This window comes from Pelophylax lessonae (genome assembly GCF_965119305.1).
Source record: "Pelophylax lessonae genome assembly, chromosome: 4".
NCBI classification, from domain to species: Eukaryota; Metazoa; Chordata; class Amphibia; order Anura; family Ranidae; genus Pelophylax; species Pelophylax lessonae.
This window is the reverse complement of record NC_138771.1, coordinates 22491495-22512308: the sequence shown is the minus strand read 5'-3', so window position 1 is coordinate 22512308 and position 20814 is coordinate 22491495. Positions and strand designations below refer to the sequence as shown.

General features: G+C 43.8%; 1 protein-coding gene across 1 annotated transcript in view; it reads right to left on the bottom strand.

Annotated features, from left to right (window-relative positions):
* Positions 1-20814, bottom strand: part of CILP (cartilage intermediate layer protein) — a 126216-nt gene that overhangs the window by 74546 nt on the left and 30856 nt on the right. The window contains exon 2 of the mRNA XM_082255267.1: positions 10292-10406. Coding sequence (XP_082111393.1) covers positions 10292-10352 — 61 coding nt within the window. The 5' untranslated portion in view covers positions 10353-10406. The remainder of the gene's footprint in view (positions 1-10291; positions 10407-20814) is intronic.

Here is a 20814-nt window from a genome sequence, read left to right as displayed (position 1 = left end):
TGGGAACAGTAGATCCCAAACCAGCAACAATAGACCCTCACACAAAAACAGATCCCCACCAGTGGTAATAGATCTGCCAGCAGCCAGCATCGAAAGACCCTCCAGCACACCTCACACCCCTTGCTATTATATACATTCAGTGCTGGAGGTGACGGAACTGTATTCCCCCCGCATTCCTGCTGCAAAAAATCCCTGATCCCTGGAGTTTACTATTGACTTACATATGCCTAATGTTAAAGCTATGGGGAGAATTATTTTTGTAAAATTAGGAGAAAGGAGCAATAAGGCAAAGTGACTTCCTTTATAGGCCAGGGGAGATCACATTTTTGCTCTAAGGCCTTGTTCTCATGTGCGGTAGCGACTGCTGCTGCTCTGAAAAGTGATTTGCGCTCAGATCACTTTTCAGAGATCTTTGATCGGCCGAGGAGGTGTGGTATTGCCTTTCCATTGCCTGCTTTAACCCCTTGAACCCCACACTAGCATGACACAACCTTTTCCATTGCATGCAGTTGCAAGGTGCCTGCAGAACAGTCCCACTCACTTGGAATGGGTTGTGATCGGCAGGCAGCCGCGATCGACAGGAGATACAATGACTGCCATGGCTGCTGCACCTGTAATCACTGGCTGCTGCCTCTACAGCTAAGGGGAGCAGTTGGGGGGGGGGGGGTTGTAAAACCAGCTGCAAGGTTTTACTGCCCCCTAACCATTAGGGTGAACGAGCCCCCAAAAAAAGATATTGCTGGTGGTTGATGTAACGGGTCAGTGATAGACAACATTAACTTCATTTTGAAGAAGCTGATGTGACGGCGAGTCTCTTTCCCATGTTTTGGCAATAGGTCATCTGGCAGCGGAATGTCTCCTAATTTATTCTGATATTTACCCAGGGCGGGTATTTACTTATTAAAGAGAGCCAGACAGACATAACCATTGAGATTCAGCCAAAGTATACATGACAGACCTGTCACTGATCAGGGTCACTGGCAATGATTTGTGTCGCCTATCTGACCGTATACTCCCGGGCCACCAGGAAGATTACCTAACTGAGTGTGGGCTTCACTGTAAGTAAATATTATAAGAATCAAATCACCCTTATGAAACATTTTGATAATGTCATTAATGTCACAAAAAAAAATAAACAAAAGTTTGTATATAGTTTTTTTTTTCTTTACCTCTTATTTTGCCACTTTCCTACAGGACACTTTCACCCCCTTCCTGCCCAGGCTGATTTCCAGCTTTCAGCGCTCTCACACTTTGAATGACAATTGCGCGGTCATGCTACACTGTACCCATATTAAATTTTTATCATTTTTTTTCACACAAATAGAGCTTTCTTTTGATGGTATTTATTCACTACTGGCGTTTTTATTTTTTGCTAAGCGAACGAAAAAGACGAAAAAAATAAATTCATAGTTTGGTTTAACATTTTGCAAACACGTAATTTTTCTCCTTCATTGATGGGCGCTGATAGGCTGAACTGATGGGCACTGATAGGCTGAACTGATGGGCACTGAAACGTGTCACTGATGGGCACTGATGAGGCTGCACTGATGGGCACTGATAGGCTACACTGATGGTCACTGATAGGCAGCATTGATAGGCACTGATAAGATGGCACTGATGGGCACTGATAGGTTCCACTGATGAGGCGGCACTGATGGGCACTGATGAGGTGTCACTGGTGGGCACTGATAAAACTGCACTGATGGGCACTGATGAGGCTGCACTGATGGGCACTGATAGGCTGCACTGATGGTCACTGATAGGCTGCACTGATAGGTACTGATATGATGGCACTGATGGGCACTGATAGGTTCCACTGATGAGGCGGCACTGATGGGCACTAATAGGTAGCACTGATGGGCACTGATAGGTAATGGCAGGTGACACTGATAGGCAACACTGATAGGTGGTACAGACAGTGAGACACTTATGGGCACTGATTGGCAGCACTGACGGGCACTGATAGGCTGCACGGATGGTCACTGATAGGCAGCACTGATAGGCACTGATAAGATGGCACTGTTGGGCACTGATAGGTTCCACTGGTGAGGCGGCACTGATGGGCACTGATAGGTAATGGTATGTGACACTGATAGGCAACACTGATAGGTGGTACCGACAGTGAGACACTTATGGGCACTGATTGGCAGCACTGATAGGTTGCTCTGGTGGGCATTAATAGGTGTCACTGGTGAGCACTGGAAGGTGGCACTGGTGGTCACTGCTTAGCAGCAGTGGGTCTGGAGTGTGTGGGACTGATGTCCTGTTTACTCCAGATGGTAATCTGCTTTTTTTTTCCCAGCGTGAGGGAAGAAAAAGCCAATTACCGACATTGTTTACATCACATGATCAGCTGTCATTGGCTGACAGCTGATCACGTGGTAAGGGGCCGGGATCGGCGAGCAGCGCATGCCCTGCAGGAGGCGCCCAGGCATCACATGTACAGGAGGACGTACATGGACAGATAGGCTCACACTATAGCTGTCCTTCGGCTATAGCGCGGGCGGCAAGCGGTTAAGGTGATACTATAGAGAAAATGTGTTTTTGCCATAATAAGGTGTAGGCGGAGTCAGAGATGGTTGACACTAGCTTTTATTTTGCTCAGGCAGCATCTGCATCCGAGGCTCTGTTTTTACAATTGATAAAACTGATTTAGAATAAAACTAAGCATTATGTGAGTTTCTTAGTGAATATTATCAATCAGCATACTTTATCCTGACCCCAAAATATTTAGCAATAGGAAGACAAGGGAGGGGAGTGTCATTTACCACTGTGTATACGCTCACATGTGTGACTCTATAGTCATGTGTAGTGATGGGCTGAACACACCCCTGTTCAGATCGCACCAGAGCTCCCGAACAGAGAAAAAGTTCTGACCCAAACTTCGCACCCTATTAAAGTCTATGGGACCCGAACTTAAAAAATCAAAAGTGCCAATTTTGAAGGCTTATATGCAAGTTAGTGGCCATAAAATGGGTATGTGGGTCTGGGTACTGCCATGGGGGACAGGACATGCATCAATGCAAAAATATTTTTTTTTAAAAGAGAGTTTTTTTCAGGAGCAGTGATTTTATAGATGCTTAAAGTGGAACAATACAAATGAAAAATTCCTTTAAATAGTGCCTAAGAGGGGGGTAACAATAAAAATGAAAAATTCCTTTAAATATAGTGCCTAAGAGGGGGGGGGGGGGGGGTTCCCTTAGTCTGCCTGTAAAGTGGCGCATTTGTACCATGTATAGAACCTGCTGCAGCAAAACGGATATTTTTAAAGAAAAATAAAATGAATGAAATGACATTTAAATTGCTGGGAATAGAAAAAAAAAAAAAAAACGGTAGTACCTTCCTCCAATCCATACCAGGCCCTTCAGGTCTGGTATTGATTTTAAGGGGAATCCCATGCCAAAATAAAAAAAAAAATGGTGTGGAGTTCCCCCCCAAAATCCATGCCAGACCTTTATCCGAGCATGCAGCTCAGCAGGTCAGGAAAGGGGGGAGGGTGAGTGAACACCCCCTGGCTATGAGTTGAGTTATTTTGAGGGGACAGCAAATGTACACTGTTATACAAGCTGTACACTCACTACTTTACATTGTAGCAAAGTGTCATTTCTTCAGTGTTGTCACATGAAAAGTGATAATAAAATATTTACATAAATGTGAGGGGTGTACTCACTTTTGTGAGATCCTGTATATATATATATATATACATATATATATATATATATATATATATATATATATATATGACAAAAGAGAAATAAGTGAAGAAAAAATATAGAAAAAAAAGAGAAAAAAGTAAAGAAAAAGTATCAAAAATGAGAAAAAGTATAAAAAAAAAAAAAAAAAGTTTAAAAACGTAGCAAAAAAAAAGAAAAAGTATAAGAAGTATCAAAAAAAAGAGAAAAAGTTTTAAAAAGTATAAAACAATTGAAAAAAGTATAAAAATCAGAAAGGAGAAAAAGAATAATAATAATAAAAAAAAGGAATAAAATGTATCAAGACAGAAAAAAATGAAGAAAAGGAATCAAAATTATAAAACAGTATAACAGGAATCAAAAAAGAGTTCTAAAAAGTTTAAATAATAATAAAAAAAGAAATAGTATAAAAAAAAAAGAAAGAAAAAGTTTTAAAAAGTATAAAAAAATTGAAAAAAGTATAAAAATCAGAAAGGAGAAAAAAGAATAATAATAATAAAAAAGGAAAAAAATGTATCAAAACAGAAAAAATAAAGAAAAGGTATCAAAATTAGAAAATAGTATACAGGAATAAAAAAAAGAGAAAAGAGTTTTAAAAAGTATATATATATATATATATATAAAAAGAAAAAAAGAAATAGTATAAAAAAAAGAAAAGAAAAAGTTTTAAAAAATATCAGAAGGTATAAAAAGCAGAAAATCATTTTGCAGTTTACAAGATATATTATGGTGGGCTTTCTGTGAACTAGTTTTGGGCAAATGGCGCCGTGTCTTTTTTTTTTTTGGAAAATGTTATTTAAAGAAGACCCTCACACCACCATGTGTCTGGAGAAGACAATTCTTCATCTATTATTTGACAGCAATGAATGTCAAGCTCCCAAAATATAACCATAGCTACTGGATGGTAAGTCTTCTATAGATAGACCTGGTGAGAACGTTGGTTTTAGGTATAATAATGGCCCCAGAATTCCAGAGATGGACGGCCGTGTCAGGAGGAATCACACAACAGCTGCACTCCGCAGGGAGAAGCTAATTCAGGAAGTGGAGATGGCACTCATGTGATCAACTTCCTTTAATGTTTTCGGGGGGTCATTGGGGGGACATTGGTGACTGTAGGGTCCATCACTGCTCTGCTTCAAGCGATATTCAACCCAAAAGCAGAAATGTAATATATTGCAGCCTACCAATTTTTAAGCTGCATACACACTATAAAATTTTCTTTAGATTTACCAAAACCACATAATATGAGGTGAAACCCAAACACTTTCCATTAGTATGCAATCAGGCAGGCCCTTGTACTACATAGGTGAAGGTTAATCTAAAGGAAATCGAACAACAAAAGTTGTATAGTGTGTATCCAGCTTTAGATGTGGTGGCTGCATTATGGATTGTTTACACTAGCAGTTGAGCGGGGGGCAGTAAAACTCCACAGTTAAGCCATGGCTTTACCGTGCCCCAACCACTCCTCCGTTAGCTGGAACCGGGTATGTAGGCATGCTACGGCCGTGATGCTTTGCTTCGTCACTGCGGCAGGATTGATACCTCCTGTTGCTTTCGCGCCTGCCAGACGCAACCCATTTAACCTCTTCCGGACCGTCCGCCGCCTTTTTACTGCAGCAAGGCGGCCCTCCTGCGCAAACCAATGTAGACCTATGTCGGTCACGTGCTTGCAGCTAGGGGGCGAGCGTGCGCCACCAGGGGCGTGCTCCCGCCTCCACTCGGTAGGGGGGACTCGGATGCACGGGGCAGGCGGCTCCGATTTCTGCCTGACACCCGAGATCGCACCCCTCTGAGAGAGAAGTACGGTTAGCTGTTGTAAACAATAAATTATTTGATCCCCTGCAGATTTTGTAGGTTTGCCCACTTACAAAGAAATGAAGGGTCTATCATTTTTATCATAGCTGTATTTAACTTCTCCTGGACCGCCTGCCGCAGATATACTGTGGCAGGGCGGTCCTCCTGCGCAAACCGATGTAGACCTATGTTGGTCGCGTGCCTGCAGCTAGGGGGCGAGCGTGCGCCACCAGGGGCGTGCTCCCGCCTCCACTCGGTAGGGGCAGGTGGCACCGATTGCCGCCTGACACTTGCAATCGCTCCCCACTGAGAGAGAAGAATGGTCAGCTGTTGTAAACACAGCTGACCATTCTTCTCCCTGGAATGATCACAGAGCTCCTGTGATCCTTCTATATAGGAACACAGGTCTCTATGATCATTTCACAAGCCCCTCCCCCCACAGTTAGAATGCCTCCCCTAGGCTCACATTTAACCCCTTGATCACCCACAGTGTTAACCCCTTCCCTGCCAGTGTCATTATTACAGTAACAGTGCATATTTTTAGGACTGATTACTGTGGTAATGTCACTGGTCCCCCCAAAAGTGTCAAAAATGTCAGTTAGGGGTCCGATCTGTCCGCCGCAATGTCGCAGTCCCGCTAAAAATCGCAGATCGCCGCCATTACTAGTAAAAAAAAAAAAAAAAAACAATAAAAATGACATAAATCTTTCCCGTAGTTAGTAAACGCGATAACTTTTGCGCAAACCAATCAAAATACGCTTATTGCGATTTTTTTTTTTTACCAAAAATATGTAGCAGAAAACAAATTAGCCTAAAATGTTAAAAAATTTAGATTTATAATTTTTCTTTTTAAGAATGCCATATAGTAGAATGTGAAAAATATTGTTTGTTTGTTTTTTTCAGAATTGTCGCTCTTTTTTTGTTTATAGCACAAAAAATTAAAATCGCACAGGTGATCAAATACCACCAAAAGAAAGCTCTGTTTGTGAGAAAAAAAATTCAATTTTATTTGGGTACAGCGTCGCACGACCGCGCAATTGTCCGTTAAAGTAACGCAGTGCCAAATCGCAAAATATGGCCTGGTCATTAAGGGGGCAAAACCTACCGGTCCAGAACTGGTTAAAATATGGATAGTAAAAACACGACACAAAATGACAACACAAATGTTAACGCGTTTCACGCAGGATGCACCTAATCATAACAAGATACACCTGTGTAGCAAACTCATGGATCACTTTTCAGAGGAGCGGCAGTCCCTGACACACATGTGAAAAGACCCTTAAGGACTGCGACATTGCGGCAGACAGATCGGACCCCTAACTGACATTTTTGACACTTTTGGGGGGACCAGTGACATTACTACAGTAATCAGTGCTATACATATGCCCTGTTACTGTAATAATGACACTGGCAGGGAAGGGGTTAACATTGAGGGTGATCAAGGGGTTAAATGTGAGCCTAGGGGAGTGATTCTAACTGTATGGGGACGGGGCTTGTGAAATGATCACAGAGACCTGTGATCCTATATAGAAGGATCACAGGAGCTCTGTGATCATTCCAGAGAGAAGAACGGTCAGCTGTGTTTACAACAGCTGACCGTTCTTCTCTCTCAGCTGGGGGTGTCAGGCGGCAATCGGAGTCGCCTGCCCCGTGTATCAGAGTCCCCGCTGATGAGTGGGGGTGGGAACGTGCCGCCGTCAGCACACACTTGTCCCCTAGCTGCAGGCGCACGATCGACGTAGACCTACGTCAGTTTGTGCTGGTGAGGCTGTCTGCCACAGTAAATCAGCGGACACCCCAATGGTGATCAAATACCACCAAAAGAAAGCTCTATTTGTAGTGAAAAAATTATAAAAACTTAATATGGGTACAGTGTAGCATGACTGCGTGATTGTCATTCAAAGTGCGACAGCGCTGAAAGGTGAAAATTGGCCTGGGCAGGAAGGGGGTGAAAGGGCCCGGTATTGAAGTGGTTAAGCTTAGTTAGGTTTTGACTTTCTTTCAGTTAGCACTTGCTGCCATTAGAAGTTCATTAACAAGTTCAGCAGGAATTCAGTGATGACACGAAGAATACTTTTGTTTTTCTTTAGAAAATAAATTCTAACTTCAGCATTTGGAGAGAGATGAATTGATGTTCTGGAGCTGAGGGAATCCCATAGCTGGGAAATACACATCCCTTAAAATACAGCCAAGATGAAATCAATCAATAATGATACATTATAAATGAGTTTAAAAGGTAAGTCCCTGTAGAGTAAATTGTAAGCTACAAGGGAAGAATAAATGACTGATTCTTTCTGAATGTCTTTGAACGTTTACTGTTCAGCACTCCTCTATGAGAATAAGTCCCAGGTTCACACATATGCAATTCGGGAACCCTGCGAATCCACTACGGCACAGGTGTCAAACACAAGGCCCACGGACCGAATGCGGCCCCCCAGGCCATTTCATGTGGCCCTCGCACCTCCCCTGCAGCTTCTGCACCCCCCTTGTCTCTGCCTCTACCTTGTCTCTGTAGTCGGCAGCAGAGAGCACAACATTCCTTTGCCAGATCCTGCACTCCTCTGTGTAGCTGCAGAAAGGCTCGTCTTTGCCCACCCCCCCCCCTTTCCTTCTCAGCAGTCCGCAGCAGAGAGGAGGGCAGAACTCATCCTACAGATCCTGCACCTCTCTGTGCAGCCACAACACCACCTTGCCTCTGCCTCCCCTGGTCTCAGCATTCAGCAGAATCTGGAAGCTGACTCCAGCCCTCCTCTGGTTCTCCTGCAGACCCTGCACTATTTCCCAGATCCAACTGCATCTTCTTCCTGGCAGCAGCACAAGGTAAGGGAGTGCAATGTGATATAAGGAAGGGTGGGTGCTTCTTGACTTCTGATGGTGGGGTGGGGGCTCTTGACATCTCATGTAAGGGTGTAAGGGGGGATGGGGTTCTCTGGACATTATTCTTACAGATATAACCGGCCCTTTGAGGGCAAACATAATGCTGATGCAGCCCGTGATGAAATCGAGTTTGACACCCCTGCACTATGGGTTCCCGCATTCCATTCAAATCACAGGCAGTTCACACTGCCATATGCGAATCGCTGGGGGTATCAATACACATGCATGTGATTAGCAAAGGGCCATCAAGCACTATCCATACAGAGGGTCATGGGTCATGCAGCCTCATAGGACAGTCAGAGGAGAATGAAAACTCCTCCTACAAGCTTTAACCAGACACTGATAGAAGTCACAAGACTGCTGTATACTGCTGATGAGACAAGGTATTTAGCAGTTTATATTTACTAAAATAATTGCATTTCCATGTTCTGTGTACTGTGAGAGATCAGATATAGTGAATGCAGGCTCCTGGGGAGACCAGATATAGTGACTGCAGGCTCCTGGGGAGATCAGATATAGTGACTGCAGGCTCCTGGGGAGACCAGATATAGTGAATGCAGGATCCTGGGGAGACCAGGTATAGTGAATGCTGGCTCATGGGGAGACCAGATATAGTGAATGCAGGCTCCTGGGGAAACCAGATATAGTGAATGCCGGCTCCTGGGGAGACCATATATAATGAATGCAGCGTCCTGGGGAGATCAGATATAGTGAATGCAGGCTCCTGGGGAAATCAGATATAGTGAATGCAGGCTCCTGGGGAGATCAGATATAGTGAATGCAGGCTCCTGGGGAGACCAGATATAGTGAATGCAGGATCCTGGGGAGACCAGGTATAGTGAATGCTGGCTCATGGGGAGACCAGATATAGTAAATGCAGGCTCCTGGGGAGATCAGATATAGTGAATGCAGGCTCCTGGGGAAACCAGATATAGTGAATTCCGGCTCCTGGGGAGACCATATATAGTGAATGCAGGATCCTGGGGAGACCAGATATAGTGAATGCAGGCTCCTGGGGAGACCAGATATAGTGAATGCAGGCTCCTGGGGAGACCAGGTATAGTGAATGCAGGCTCCTGGGGAGACCAGGTATAGTGAATGCTGGCTCCTGGGGAGACCGGATATAGTGAATGCAGGCTCCTGGGGAGATCAGATATAGTGAATGCAGGCTCCTGGGGAGACCGGATATAGTGAATGCTGGCGCCTGGGGAGACCGGATATAGTGAATGCAGGCTCCTGGGGAGATCGGATATAGTGAATGCAGGCTCCTGGGGAGACCAGATATAGTGAATGCTGGCTCCTGGGGAGAGCAGATATAGTGAATGCTGGCTCCTGGGGAGAGCAGATATAGTGAATGCTGGCTCCTGGGGAGACCGGATATAGTGAATGCTGGCTCCTGGGGAGAGCAGATATAGTGAATGCTGGCTCCTGGGGAGATCAGATATAGTGAATGCTGGCTCCTGGGGAGAGCAGATATAGTGAATGCAGGCTCCTGGGGAGATCAGATATAGTGAATGCAGGCTCCTGGGGAGATCAGATATAGTGAATGCAGGCTCCTGGAGAGATCAGATACAGGTATAGTGAATGCAGAGTCCTGGGTTTAGTAACACTTTAATACTGAATTAATGTAGTGCTAAAAGTCATTGTTAAAAGCTGATGGAAACAATTTGTGTATTCATGATGTCATAAGTGTTTTTACAATCAGTCATCAGGTATGAGGGAAAGTTATCATTCTGACATTTAGCTGGCAGCTGCGGAAGAAGAGAAAACATAATTGCCCGTAATATTTCCTAGTTGACAGTTAGGAAATCTGGAATTTATATTTTTCACTCTTGATTTATGTAAGGCATCTGCAGCCGGTGAGGATGGTTTCCTCTCGTTGATGTGTGCCTCTGATTTAGGGGGCTTGTTGTCATGTCAGTACTAACCTTGTCCAGACACATAGGCCACCTCCAAGAACAGCAGGCAAGCAAGCAGGCCAGATCTCATCTTACTCTGGAGTTGTCTTTTCCGGGATCACACTGATGGGGGATGTCAGAGCACCTGCCAAAACATTTTAACAACATCCTCTTAATGCTGTTCTGTAATGAAACACCAAAACACTCTACACATTGCCAAATCCATAGATCCCAAATGACCAAACATTGCTTTCTAATAACAAAACACTGCCAATCACTGCATTGGGACAGTTGGTTCCCAAGTCTTAGCACCCAAAGGTCCTTGTGTAGGGATCTGCTGCCCTCTACTGTCAGCTGCTTTTTTTTTTATTTAATACATTTTTTATTAATTTTCCATCATTATACAATATAGACCAGGAAAACACCAAAAGAAAAACAAAAACAAAAACAGGTGTATAAACAATATGCATACAAAAGTATAAACAAATACATACACAAACTTCTATAAGAGAAGGAAAAAAAAAAAAAAAGGGGGGGGGGGGGAAATTCCAGTGTATCTTGTTGTGGATAATTTAAACCTTTCAAACTTACCCTAACCCTTAAATATATCTAACATTGGCGACGGGGAGGTGATAACATGCAGTCTTACCATATATATTTTCCATTACTATCTAAGACAAATTTTCCCCCATACTATGGGGTAGTCATTAACTCTGATTGCGAATTAATTTTAAATTCTCTCCATTTGGCCCAAATTTTTTTACCTCTAATCTACCCATCCCCTTGAAATATGTGTGAGGTCCTCCATCAATGCCACTTGCTCAACCTTTCGACACCACTGGCGGAATGTAGGTGGTTCCGGGTTTCCCCAACTGGCTGGTATCAAGGCCTTCGCTGCATTGAGTAAATGGGGTAAAATAGAATGTTTGTATGATTTTAGTGGTTTTGCTGTGCAATGCTAAAGAACCGTCCAGGGGTCTCTCGGTAAAGGGGTACCTGTTATTTTCGTAATGGCATCCAATATATTTTCCCAATATGTTTTTATAAGTGGGCACAGCCACCATATATGCGCATGAGATGCCACTTGGCCACATTTTCTCCAACACAATGGTGATTGTGAGGGGAACATAGCATGTCATTTTGATGGTGTATAGTGCCATCTTGTTAACAGTTTGTAATTTACCTCTGCTGTTTTAGTTGAGAGGGAGGAAGACACAGCCAACTGGAGAATCCGAGCTCTCTGTTTATCTGACAAAGGAGAAGCAAAATCATATTCCCATTTTGCCAGATATTTTGGGAAATCTGGGTAGTACATACTCAACAAAACTTTGTAAAAAGCAGATATAGCATGCCGCAAGGTATGCTGTGCATGTAATATTGTTTCAACGGGATTGAGATCTGTCAATTCACGTATTGGCTGTGGGAGAGAGCTTAAGAAATTCGTCAACTGACTATATCTCCACTCATCCATCCGTGTGGCCACCTGTGGATGTCTTATTTCTCTTAGTGTGTTGATCTGTTTATTATTGAATACATGATATATGCGAAGCTCCTCCCCTGGTTTCCATTGTCTGAAACCCATATCCATAAGGCCTGGGGTAAACAGAGCATGGCCTAATATAGGCATGAGTGGCGAATTATATGCCCACTTAAATTTTTTATGTAGAAAATCCCATATAGCGAGTGTAGAGGTAGTGATTGGAGAAACTGTGGGCAACATTAACCTGTATTTGTGTGGTATCCAGGGGGATTTGGATAGATCTACCCCACTCAGATCCCGTTCCACCTGTACCCAAAGTTTCACATTATTCGTACAGACGAGGTCTACTGCATAATAATATAATATCAATTGGGGAAGAGCGAAACCCCCATTTGATTTGGCTCGATAGAGGGTCGTTTTAGCAACACGAGGTTGCTTACCTTTCCATATAAATTTGGACAATAATCTTTGTATAATTGTAAAAAAATTCTTCGGGACTCCTAGTGGTAACATCTGCATAATATACAAAATTCAAGGCAGTATAGACATTTTAATTATATTAATTTTCCCCAGGCACGAATGTGGAAGAGATGACCACCGCCGAAGTAGATCCTTAACCACTTTACCACCGGAGGATTTTCCTGCTAAAAGACCAGGGTTTTTTTTGTGATTTTTTACTGCGTGACTTTAACGGACAATTGCGCGGTCGTGCGACGCTGTACCTAAACGAATTTCACGTCCTTTTTTTCCCACAAAGAGAGCTTTCTTTTGGTGGTATTTGATCACCTGTGCGATTTTTTGATCACGCGCTATAAACAAAAAAAGAGCGTAATTTTTGCAAAAACAACAATATTTTTCACTTTTTTTATATGAAATTCCCCCCCAAAAAAATGTAAAAATCAAAATTTTTTAACATTTTCGGCCAATTTGTTTTACGCTACCTATGTTTGGTAAAAAAAATCGCAAAAAGAGGTACCAATGGACAGCAGCATTATCAGTCTGGGGGGAGGGGAGTGTTAGATGGACTAGCGCAGGGATCCTCAAACTACGGCCCTCCAACTGTTGTGGAACTACACATCCCATGAGGCATTGGAAAAATCTGACATCACAGACATGACTAGGCATGATGGGAATTGTAGTTCCTGAACAACTGGAGGGCCATAGTTTGAAGACTGCTGGACTTAGATGGACTTGACTATCAAATCAAAGCTAACACTTTCAGTTACAGCCACAGTTTTATTCACTTTTGGGATAAAGGTTTTACATAAATGAATAAAACCTGACGAAATGGTAAATGGTTTGTCTTAACCCTCTAACTGCCACTTTTGCTTGATAGCTTGGTCTGTTACCACTTGCCTACCGCTCACGTTGCTTCTACTGCAGCAGAGCGGCTCGGCTGGGTAGACCTATGTCGCCAGATACCTCCCTCTCTCGGCGGCGCACGCGCGGTGCCCAAAACTCGCTCCCGCTGTGTTTAGACACAGCGGGAGTCGGGCCAGGGCAGAAGATGCAGTGATCACCGTCTCTCCTCCCCGATCGTCGGGGAAAGACTGAGAAAATTTGCCCGCTTGTGTAAACAAAGCGGGCGGATCTCCTATGTGACAGGCAGGGACAGATCACAGGATTCAGAATAGCTGAACCTGCGATCTGTGTCTGTGTCACACAATCCCCTCCCCCCACACACATCAGTAAGCATGAGGAACACATTTAACCCCTTAATCACCCACTGTTAACCCTTTCCCTGCCAGTGTCATTATTACAGTAACAGTGCATATTTATAGCACTGATTACTGTAGTAATGTCACTGGTACCCCCAAAAGTGTCAAAAATGTCAGTTAGGGGTCCGATCTGTCTGCCGCAATGTCGCAGTCCCGCAAAAAAATCGCAGATCGCCGCCATTACTAGTAAAAAAAAATAAAAATGACAAATCTTTCCTGTAGTTAGTATACGCGATAACTTTTGCACAAACTAATCAAAATACGCTTACTGTGATTTTTTTTTTTACCAAAAATATGTTGCAGAAAACAAATTGGCCTAAAATGTTAAAAAAATTTGATTTGTACATTTTTTTGGGGGAATTTTATATATCAGAATGTGAGAAATACTGTTTTTTTTTTTCCAAAACTGTCGCTCTTTTTCTCAAAAATTCAAAATCGCACAGGTGATCAAATATCACCAAAAGAAATCACTATTTGTGGGGAAAAAAAAGACATAAATTTAATTTGGGTACAGCGTCGCACGTCCGCGCAATTGTCCGTTAAAGTAACGCAGTGCCGAATCGCAAAATATGGCCTGGTCAGGAATGGGGTAAAATCTTCCGGTCTTAAAGTGGTTAAAAATACGCTCATTGAGAATCTTTTTTGTCAAAGACATGTAGCTAAATACATTTTGGCCTAAATATATGACAAAAATTTAATATATTGGATATTTAACTGTTAAAGTAGAAAATGTAAATTTTTTGCAAAATTTTCGCACTTTTTTATTAATAGCGCAAAAAATGAAAAGCGCAGAGGTGATCAAATACCACCAAAAGAAAGCTCTGTTTGTGGGATAAAAAGGACGTAAATTTCGTTTGGGTACAGCGTTGCATGACCACGCAATTGTCAATTAAAGTCACGCAGTGCCAAGTTGAAAAAAGTGGCCTGGACGTTAAACAGGAAAATCCTCCGGTCTTAAAGTGATTAACCGCTTGCCGACTGCCGCACGTCTATTTACTGCGGCAGTCAGCCCCTCACAGGCAAAGCGACGTAGGTCTACGTCGCTAGCCTGTGAGGGTCTCGGGAGCGAGCGCGCGCCGCCGGAGGCGCGCTCCCGCGCGGTCACGGACCCCCCCCGCGCGTGTGACCGGCGGACCCGATCGTCCACCGGTCACTCGCGATCGTCGGTGGAGAGGGAGAAAGGCAGGTGGCTAATGTAAACAAGCCGCCTGTCATTCTCCCTTGTGTAGGAATAGTGATCATAGAGTTCTACTATGTAGGACCGTTGATCACTGTTCCTACACCTCAAGCCACAGCCAATCACAGTTAGAATCACGCCCCTAGGGACACACATAACCCCTCCCTCTCAAAAAAGTTAACCCCTTCACTGCCAGTGTAATTTTACAGTAACAGTGCATATTTATAGCACTGATTACTGTAGTAATGTCACTGGTAACCCCAAAAGTGTCAAACATGTCAGTCAAGGGTCTGATCTGTCAGCCACAATGTCGAAAGTACCGCAAAAAAAAATTGCAGATCGCCGCTATTACGCGTTAAAAAAAAAAAAACAACAAAAATGACAAAAATCTTTCCCTTTGTTAGTAAACGCGATAACTTTTGCGCAAACCAATCAAAATACGCTTTTTGCGATTTTTTTTACCAAACATAGGTAGCAGAAAGCAAATTGGTCAAAAATTTTAAATTTTGATTTTTACATTTTTTTGGGGGGGAATTTCATATAAAAAAATGTGAAAAATATTGTTATTTTTGCAAAATTGACGCTCTTTTTTTGTTTATAGCGCATGATCAAAAAATCGCACAGGTGATCAAATATCACCAAAAGAAAGCTCTGTTTGTGGGGAAAAAAAGGACATCAAATTTGTTTAGGTACAGCGTCGCACGACTGCGCAATTGTCCGTTAAAGTCACGCAGTGCCGAATCGCAAAATAGGCCCTGGTCAGGAAGGGGGTAAAATCTTCCGGGGCTTAAGTGGTTAAAGGAAGTTGAAAAACAACAGATTTACCGACAGGGTAAAACAGGTGAAAATAAAGAAAAATAGACTAAAAAAGAAAACGAATGCAGCTATCACATCTAAGGATTGGTAATCTGCAATATGATACATTTTTGTCTTTCGGTTTCCAGCATACAATATTCTCCCTCAATATTTCTCTAATTAGTAACAAGCCTGTGTTCAGGACATGATTGATATCCCGTATGCTACAGATTTGTAAATCTTGTTTTCTTGTATTACATATTTTATTATTTGTTTCTAATTGATTCTGCAGGATCCTGGCCATTCCTTGTGTTCCCAGGGTCTTGGTGCAGATATGGAAATAAAACCCCCGTCTCTCCGTCCCTGGTGGATCGAGGTATTTGCTGAAAAGTTTAATGTGGATGATTTTCAGCACACAGATATTCCCTTCTATATTATTAGGTGGTTATGGGATATACATTTCCACCCACACACCGCAGATACAATTGTTACAGCAGTTCATAGTTACATACATTTGAAATTCAACCCATACATGTGGCCTTAAGAATAAATCACTTTGATCTTCTAATATGGGTTTTATTTTCTTTGCCTTGATATACAGTGGATATGAAAAGTCTACACACCCCTGTTAAAATATCAGGTTTCTGTGATGTAAAAAAAATGAGAAAAGAAATAATTTTAGAACTTTTTCCACCTTTAAGCCTCGTACACACGCACCGATTGTTGGCCGTAAATTTTCGGCCAACGTCCGATCGGCCGATTGTCGGCTTGTTAGTATGATGATTTCGACAACCGACTGCGACTTTTCGGCCGAACAAAATCTGTTGTGCATGCTATAAAATTTTTGTTGGCCGTCACCAGAACGGCCGATTGTTCGTCAGTCAGTACAGATTTCGGCAGACAAAAATCAGATGAGCAAGACTGGGCATGCTCAGAGAAGAAAAAACACCCGGAAAGTCAACCATCACATGACATCACTTCTGAAGTTGGTTTCTGTCGGCCAACAAAAGTCCAGTGCAAGTCTAGAGCACATTTCAACCAACACAACAACACTGGACAAAAGGCAGCCGATCGTTCGGCCGACAATCGGTGCGTGTGTACGGGGCTTAAGTCCCGCTTCATACATATGCGATTCGGGAACCATGTGAATCCACTGCAGGTTCCCACATCGCATTCACTGCCATATGCGAATCGCTGGGGGTGTCAATACAAAGTTAACGACACCCCCAGATCAGTTCGCATATCGCAGTGCAAACTGTCAGCTCGGCTAGGAAGCAGATCGCATAAGTTTGAACACCCATGTAATCCAATTCTCCTGCAGACCCAAAAAAGGGTCCCGTGCCAGTTGTGTCTGAATGCGATGCAAATTCAGCCATATAATCTGTATGGCTGAATTTGCATCGCACAGACATCGCTTGTGATTTGCAGAGCAGTGCGCTGAAAATCACAGGCAATGTCTTTCATTGCATGTATGTGAACTGGCTCTTAATGAGACCTATAAACGGTACAACTCAATTGAAAAACAAACTGAAATCTTTTAGGGTGGAGGATAAAAATAAAACACTAAAATAATGTGGTTGTATAAGTGTGCACACCCTCTTATAAGTGGGGATATTCAGAATTAACCACTTGCCGACCGCCGCACGACTATCTACGTCGGCGGTCAGCCCCTCACAGGCAAACTAACGTAGGGCTACGTTGCTTGCTTGTGAGGGTCTAGGGAGCGAGCGCGCGCCCCCGGGGTCACGGACCCCCCCGCGCGTGTGACCAGCGGACCCGATGTCCGCCGGTCACTCGGCGATCGGCGGGGGAGAGGGAGAATGTCAGGCAGCTTGTGTAAACAAACTGCCTGTCATTCTCCTCGCTGCAAAGACACTGATAAAACGGATCTGGTATGTAGATCCGTTGATCAGTGTCCTTACAGCTAGAGCCACAGCCAATCACAGTAGAAACCACGCCCCTAGGGACACACACAGCCCCTCCCTTCCAAATAAAGTTAACCCCTTCACTACCAGTGTATTTTTACAGTAACAGTGCATATGTATAGCACTGATTACTGTAGAAATGTCACTGGTAACCCCAAAAGTGTCAAAAATGTCAGTCAAGGGTCCGATCTGTCCGCCGCAATGTCGCAGTACTGCAAAAAAAATCGCAGATCGCCGCCATTACGCGTTAAAAAAAAAAACAACAAAAATGACAAAAATCTTTCCCTTTGTTAGTAAACGCGATAACTTTTGCGCAAACCAATCAAAATACGCTTTTTGCAATTTTTTTTACCAAACATAGGTAGCATAAAACAAATTGGCCGAAAATTTTTAAAAATTTTGATTTTTACATTTTTTTTTGGGGGAATTTCATATAAAAAAATGGGAAAAATATTGCTATTTTTGCAAAATTGACGCTCTTTTTTTGTTTATAGCACGTGATCAAAAAAATCGCACAGGTGATCAAATACCAACAAAAGAAAGCTCTGTTTGTGGGAAAAAAAGGACGTCAAATTCGTTTAGGTACAGCGTCGCACGACCGCGCAATTGTGCGTTAAATTCACGCAGTGCCGAATCGCAAAATACCCCCTGGTCGGAATGGGGGTAAAATCTTCCGGGGCTTAAGTGGTTAAGCAATCACATCCGAACGCATGTTAAATAGGAGTCAGTACACACCTGCCATTATTTAAAGTGCCTCTGATTAAACCCAAATAAAGTTCAGCTGTTCTAGTAGGTCTTTCCTGACGTTTTCTTAGTCACATCCTACAGCAAAAGCCATGGTCTGCAGAGAGCTTCCAAAGCATCAGAGGCAGTGGCGGCTGGTGCTCAAAATTTTTTGGGGGGGGGGGGGGGGTGCAAAAAAGAAAAATGTAATAGGTATTGCTTCGCGGCAAAAAACGCGGTAAAAAAATTCTGTGACTTTGAGGTCATGGTACAGGCATGGCACAGGTGATGGTATAGGCATGGCACAGGTGATGGTATAGGCATGGCACAGGCATGGCACAGGCGATGGTATAGGCATGGCACAGGTGATGGTATAGGCATGGTACAGGCATGGCACAGGCGATGGTATAGGCATGGCACAGGTGATGGTATAGGCATGGCACAGGCATGGCACAGGTGATGGTACAGGCATGGCACAGGTGATGGTATAGGCATGGCACAGGTGATGGTAGAGGCATGGCACAGGTGATGGTATAGGCATGGCACAGGTGATGGTACAGGCATGGCACAGGTGATGGTATAGGCATGGCACAGGTGATGGTACAGGCATGGCACAGGTGATGGTATAGGCATGGCACAGGTGATGGTATAGGCATGGCACAGGTGACGGTATAGGCATGGCACAGGTGATGGTATAGGCATGGCACAGGTGATGGTACAGGCATGGCACAGGCATGGCACAGGTGATGGCATAGGCATGGCACAGGTGATGGTATAGGCATGACACAGGTGATGGTACAGGCATGGCACAGGTGATGGTATAGGCATGGCACAGGCATGGCACAGGTGATGGTATAGGCATGGCACAGGTGATGGTATAGGCATTGCACAGGTGATGGTATAGGCATGGCACAGGTGATGGTATAGGCATGGCACAGGTGATGATACAAGCATGGCACAGGTGATGGTATAGGCATGGCACAGGTGATGGTACAGGCATGGCACAGGTGATGGTATAGGCATGGCACAGGTGATGGTATAGGCATGGCACAGGTGATGGTATAGGCATGGCACAGGTGATGTTATAGGCATGGCACAGGTGAGGGCACAGGTCGGCTTCAATCACTTACCTTCTGACGGCGGCAGGATGGCGGGATTCCGGGAACCGTCCACGGCGCTGCTCGTCTCGTCCTCTTCAGTCTTCTCCCTTCCGATCGGTCCGGGCGGCGGGAAGGAGATCGGGCAGTGACGGTGCGTGACTGACGCACGCACCGGCACCGCCCCCATTGCGACGTCAGTGATCGGATGTCCTGTATGATGATTGGTCCAGGCTGGAGACTGGACCAATCACAGCCAGGATATCACGAAGGTGGGGGTGGCCCAGCGCTATTTCCTGCGCCCAGGTTACGCCCCAGAAGGCAGCCAATCGGTGCCTCTTCTGGGTCATAAACCCCACCCCCCCTTTAGCAACCACATAGGCCGGCGAACGCGTTTTTTTTTTTTTTTTCAAAACATTATTGTACTTTTTGTAATTTTTTTTTCTTCCTTTTTTTTTGGGGGTGCGGCGCCCTGGCGCCCCCTATGCACGGGCCGCCACTGATCAGAGGGATCTCATTGTTAAAAGGTATCAGTCAGGAGAACGGTACAAAAGAGTTTCCAAGGCATTAGATATACCATGGAACACAGTGAAGACAGTCATCATCAAGTGTAGAAAATATGGCACAAAAGTGACATTACCAAGAACTGGACGTCCCTCCAAAATTGATGAAAAGACGAGAAGAAAACTGGTCAGGGAGGCTGCCAAGAGGCCCACAGCAACATTAAAGGAGCCGCAGGAATATCTGGCAAGTACTGGTTGTGTGGTACATGATGAGACAACAACCTCCCATATTCTTCATATGTCTGGGCTATGGGGTAGAGTGGCAAGATGGAAGTCTTTTCTTGGAAAAACATCCAAGCCCGGCTAAATTTTGCAAAAACAAATCTGAAGTCTCCCAAAAGCATGTGAGAAAATGTGTTATGGTCTGATGACACCAAGGTTGAACTTTTTGGTCATAATTCCAAAAGATATGTTTTGGCGCAAAAACAACACTGCAAATCGCCAAAAGAACACCAAACCCACTGTGAAGCATGGCGGTGGCAGCTGCATGCTTTGGGGCTGTTTTTCTTCAGCTGGAACAGGAGCCTTAGTCAAGGTAGAGGGAATTATGAACAGTGCCAAATACCGGTCACTATTGGCACAAAACCTTCAGGCTTCTGCTAGAAAGCTGAACATGAAGAGTAACTTAATCTTTTAGCATGACAACGACCCAAAGCATACATCCAAATCAAACAAGGAATGGCTGAGCCAGAAGATTAAAGTTTTGGAATGGCCCAGCAAGAGCCCAGACCTGAATCCCATTGAAAATCTGTGGGGTGATCTGAAGAGGGCTGTGCACAGGAGATGTCCTCGCAACCTGCCAGATTTGGAGTGTTTTTGCAAAGAGGAGTGGCCAAATATTGCCAAGTCAAGATGTGCCATGCTGATAGACTCATACCCAAAAAGACTCAGTGCTATAATAAAATCAAAAGGTGCTTCAACAAAGTATTAGTTTAAGGGTGTGCACACTTATGCAACCATATTATTTTAGTTTTTTATTTATTTATACATCCCTTCACCTAAAAGATTTTAGTTTGTTTTACAGTTTATATATCACATTAAAGGTGGAAAAAGTTCTGATATGATTTATCTTTGT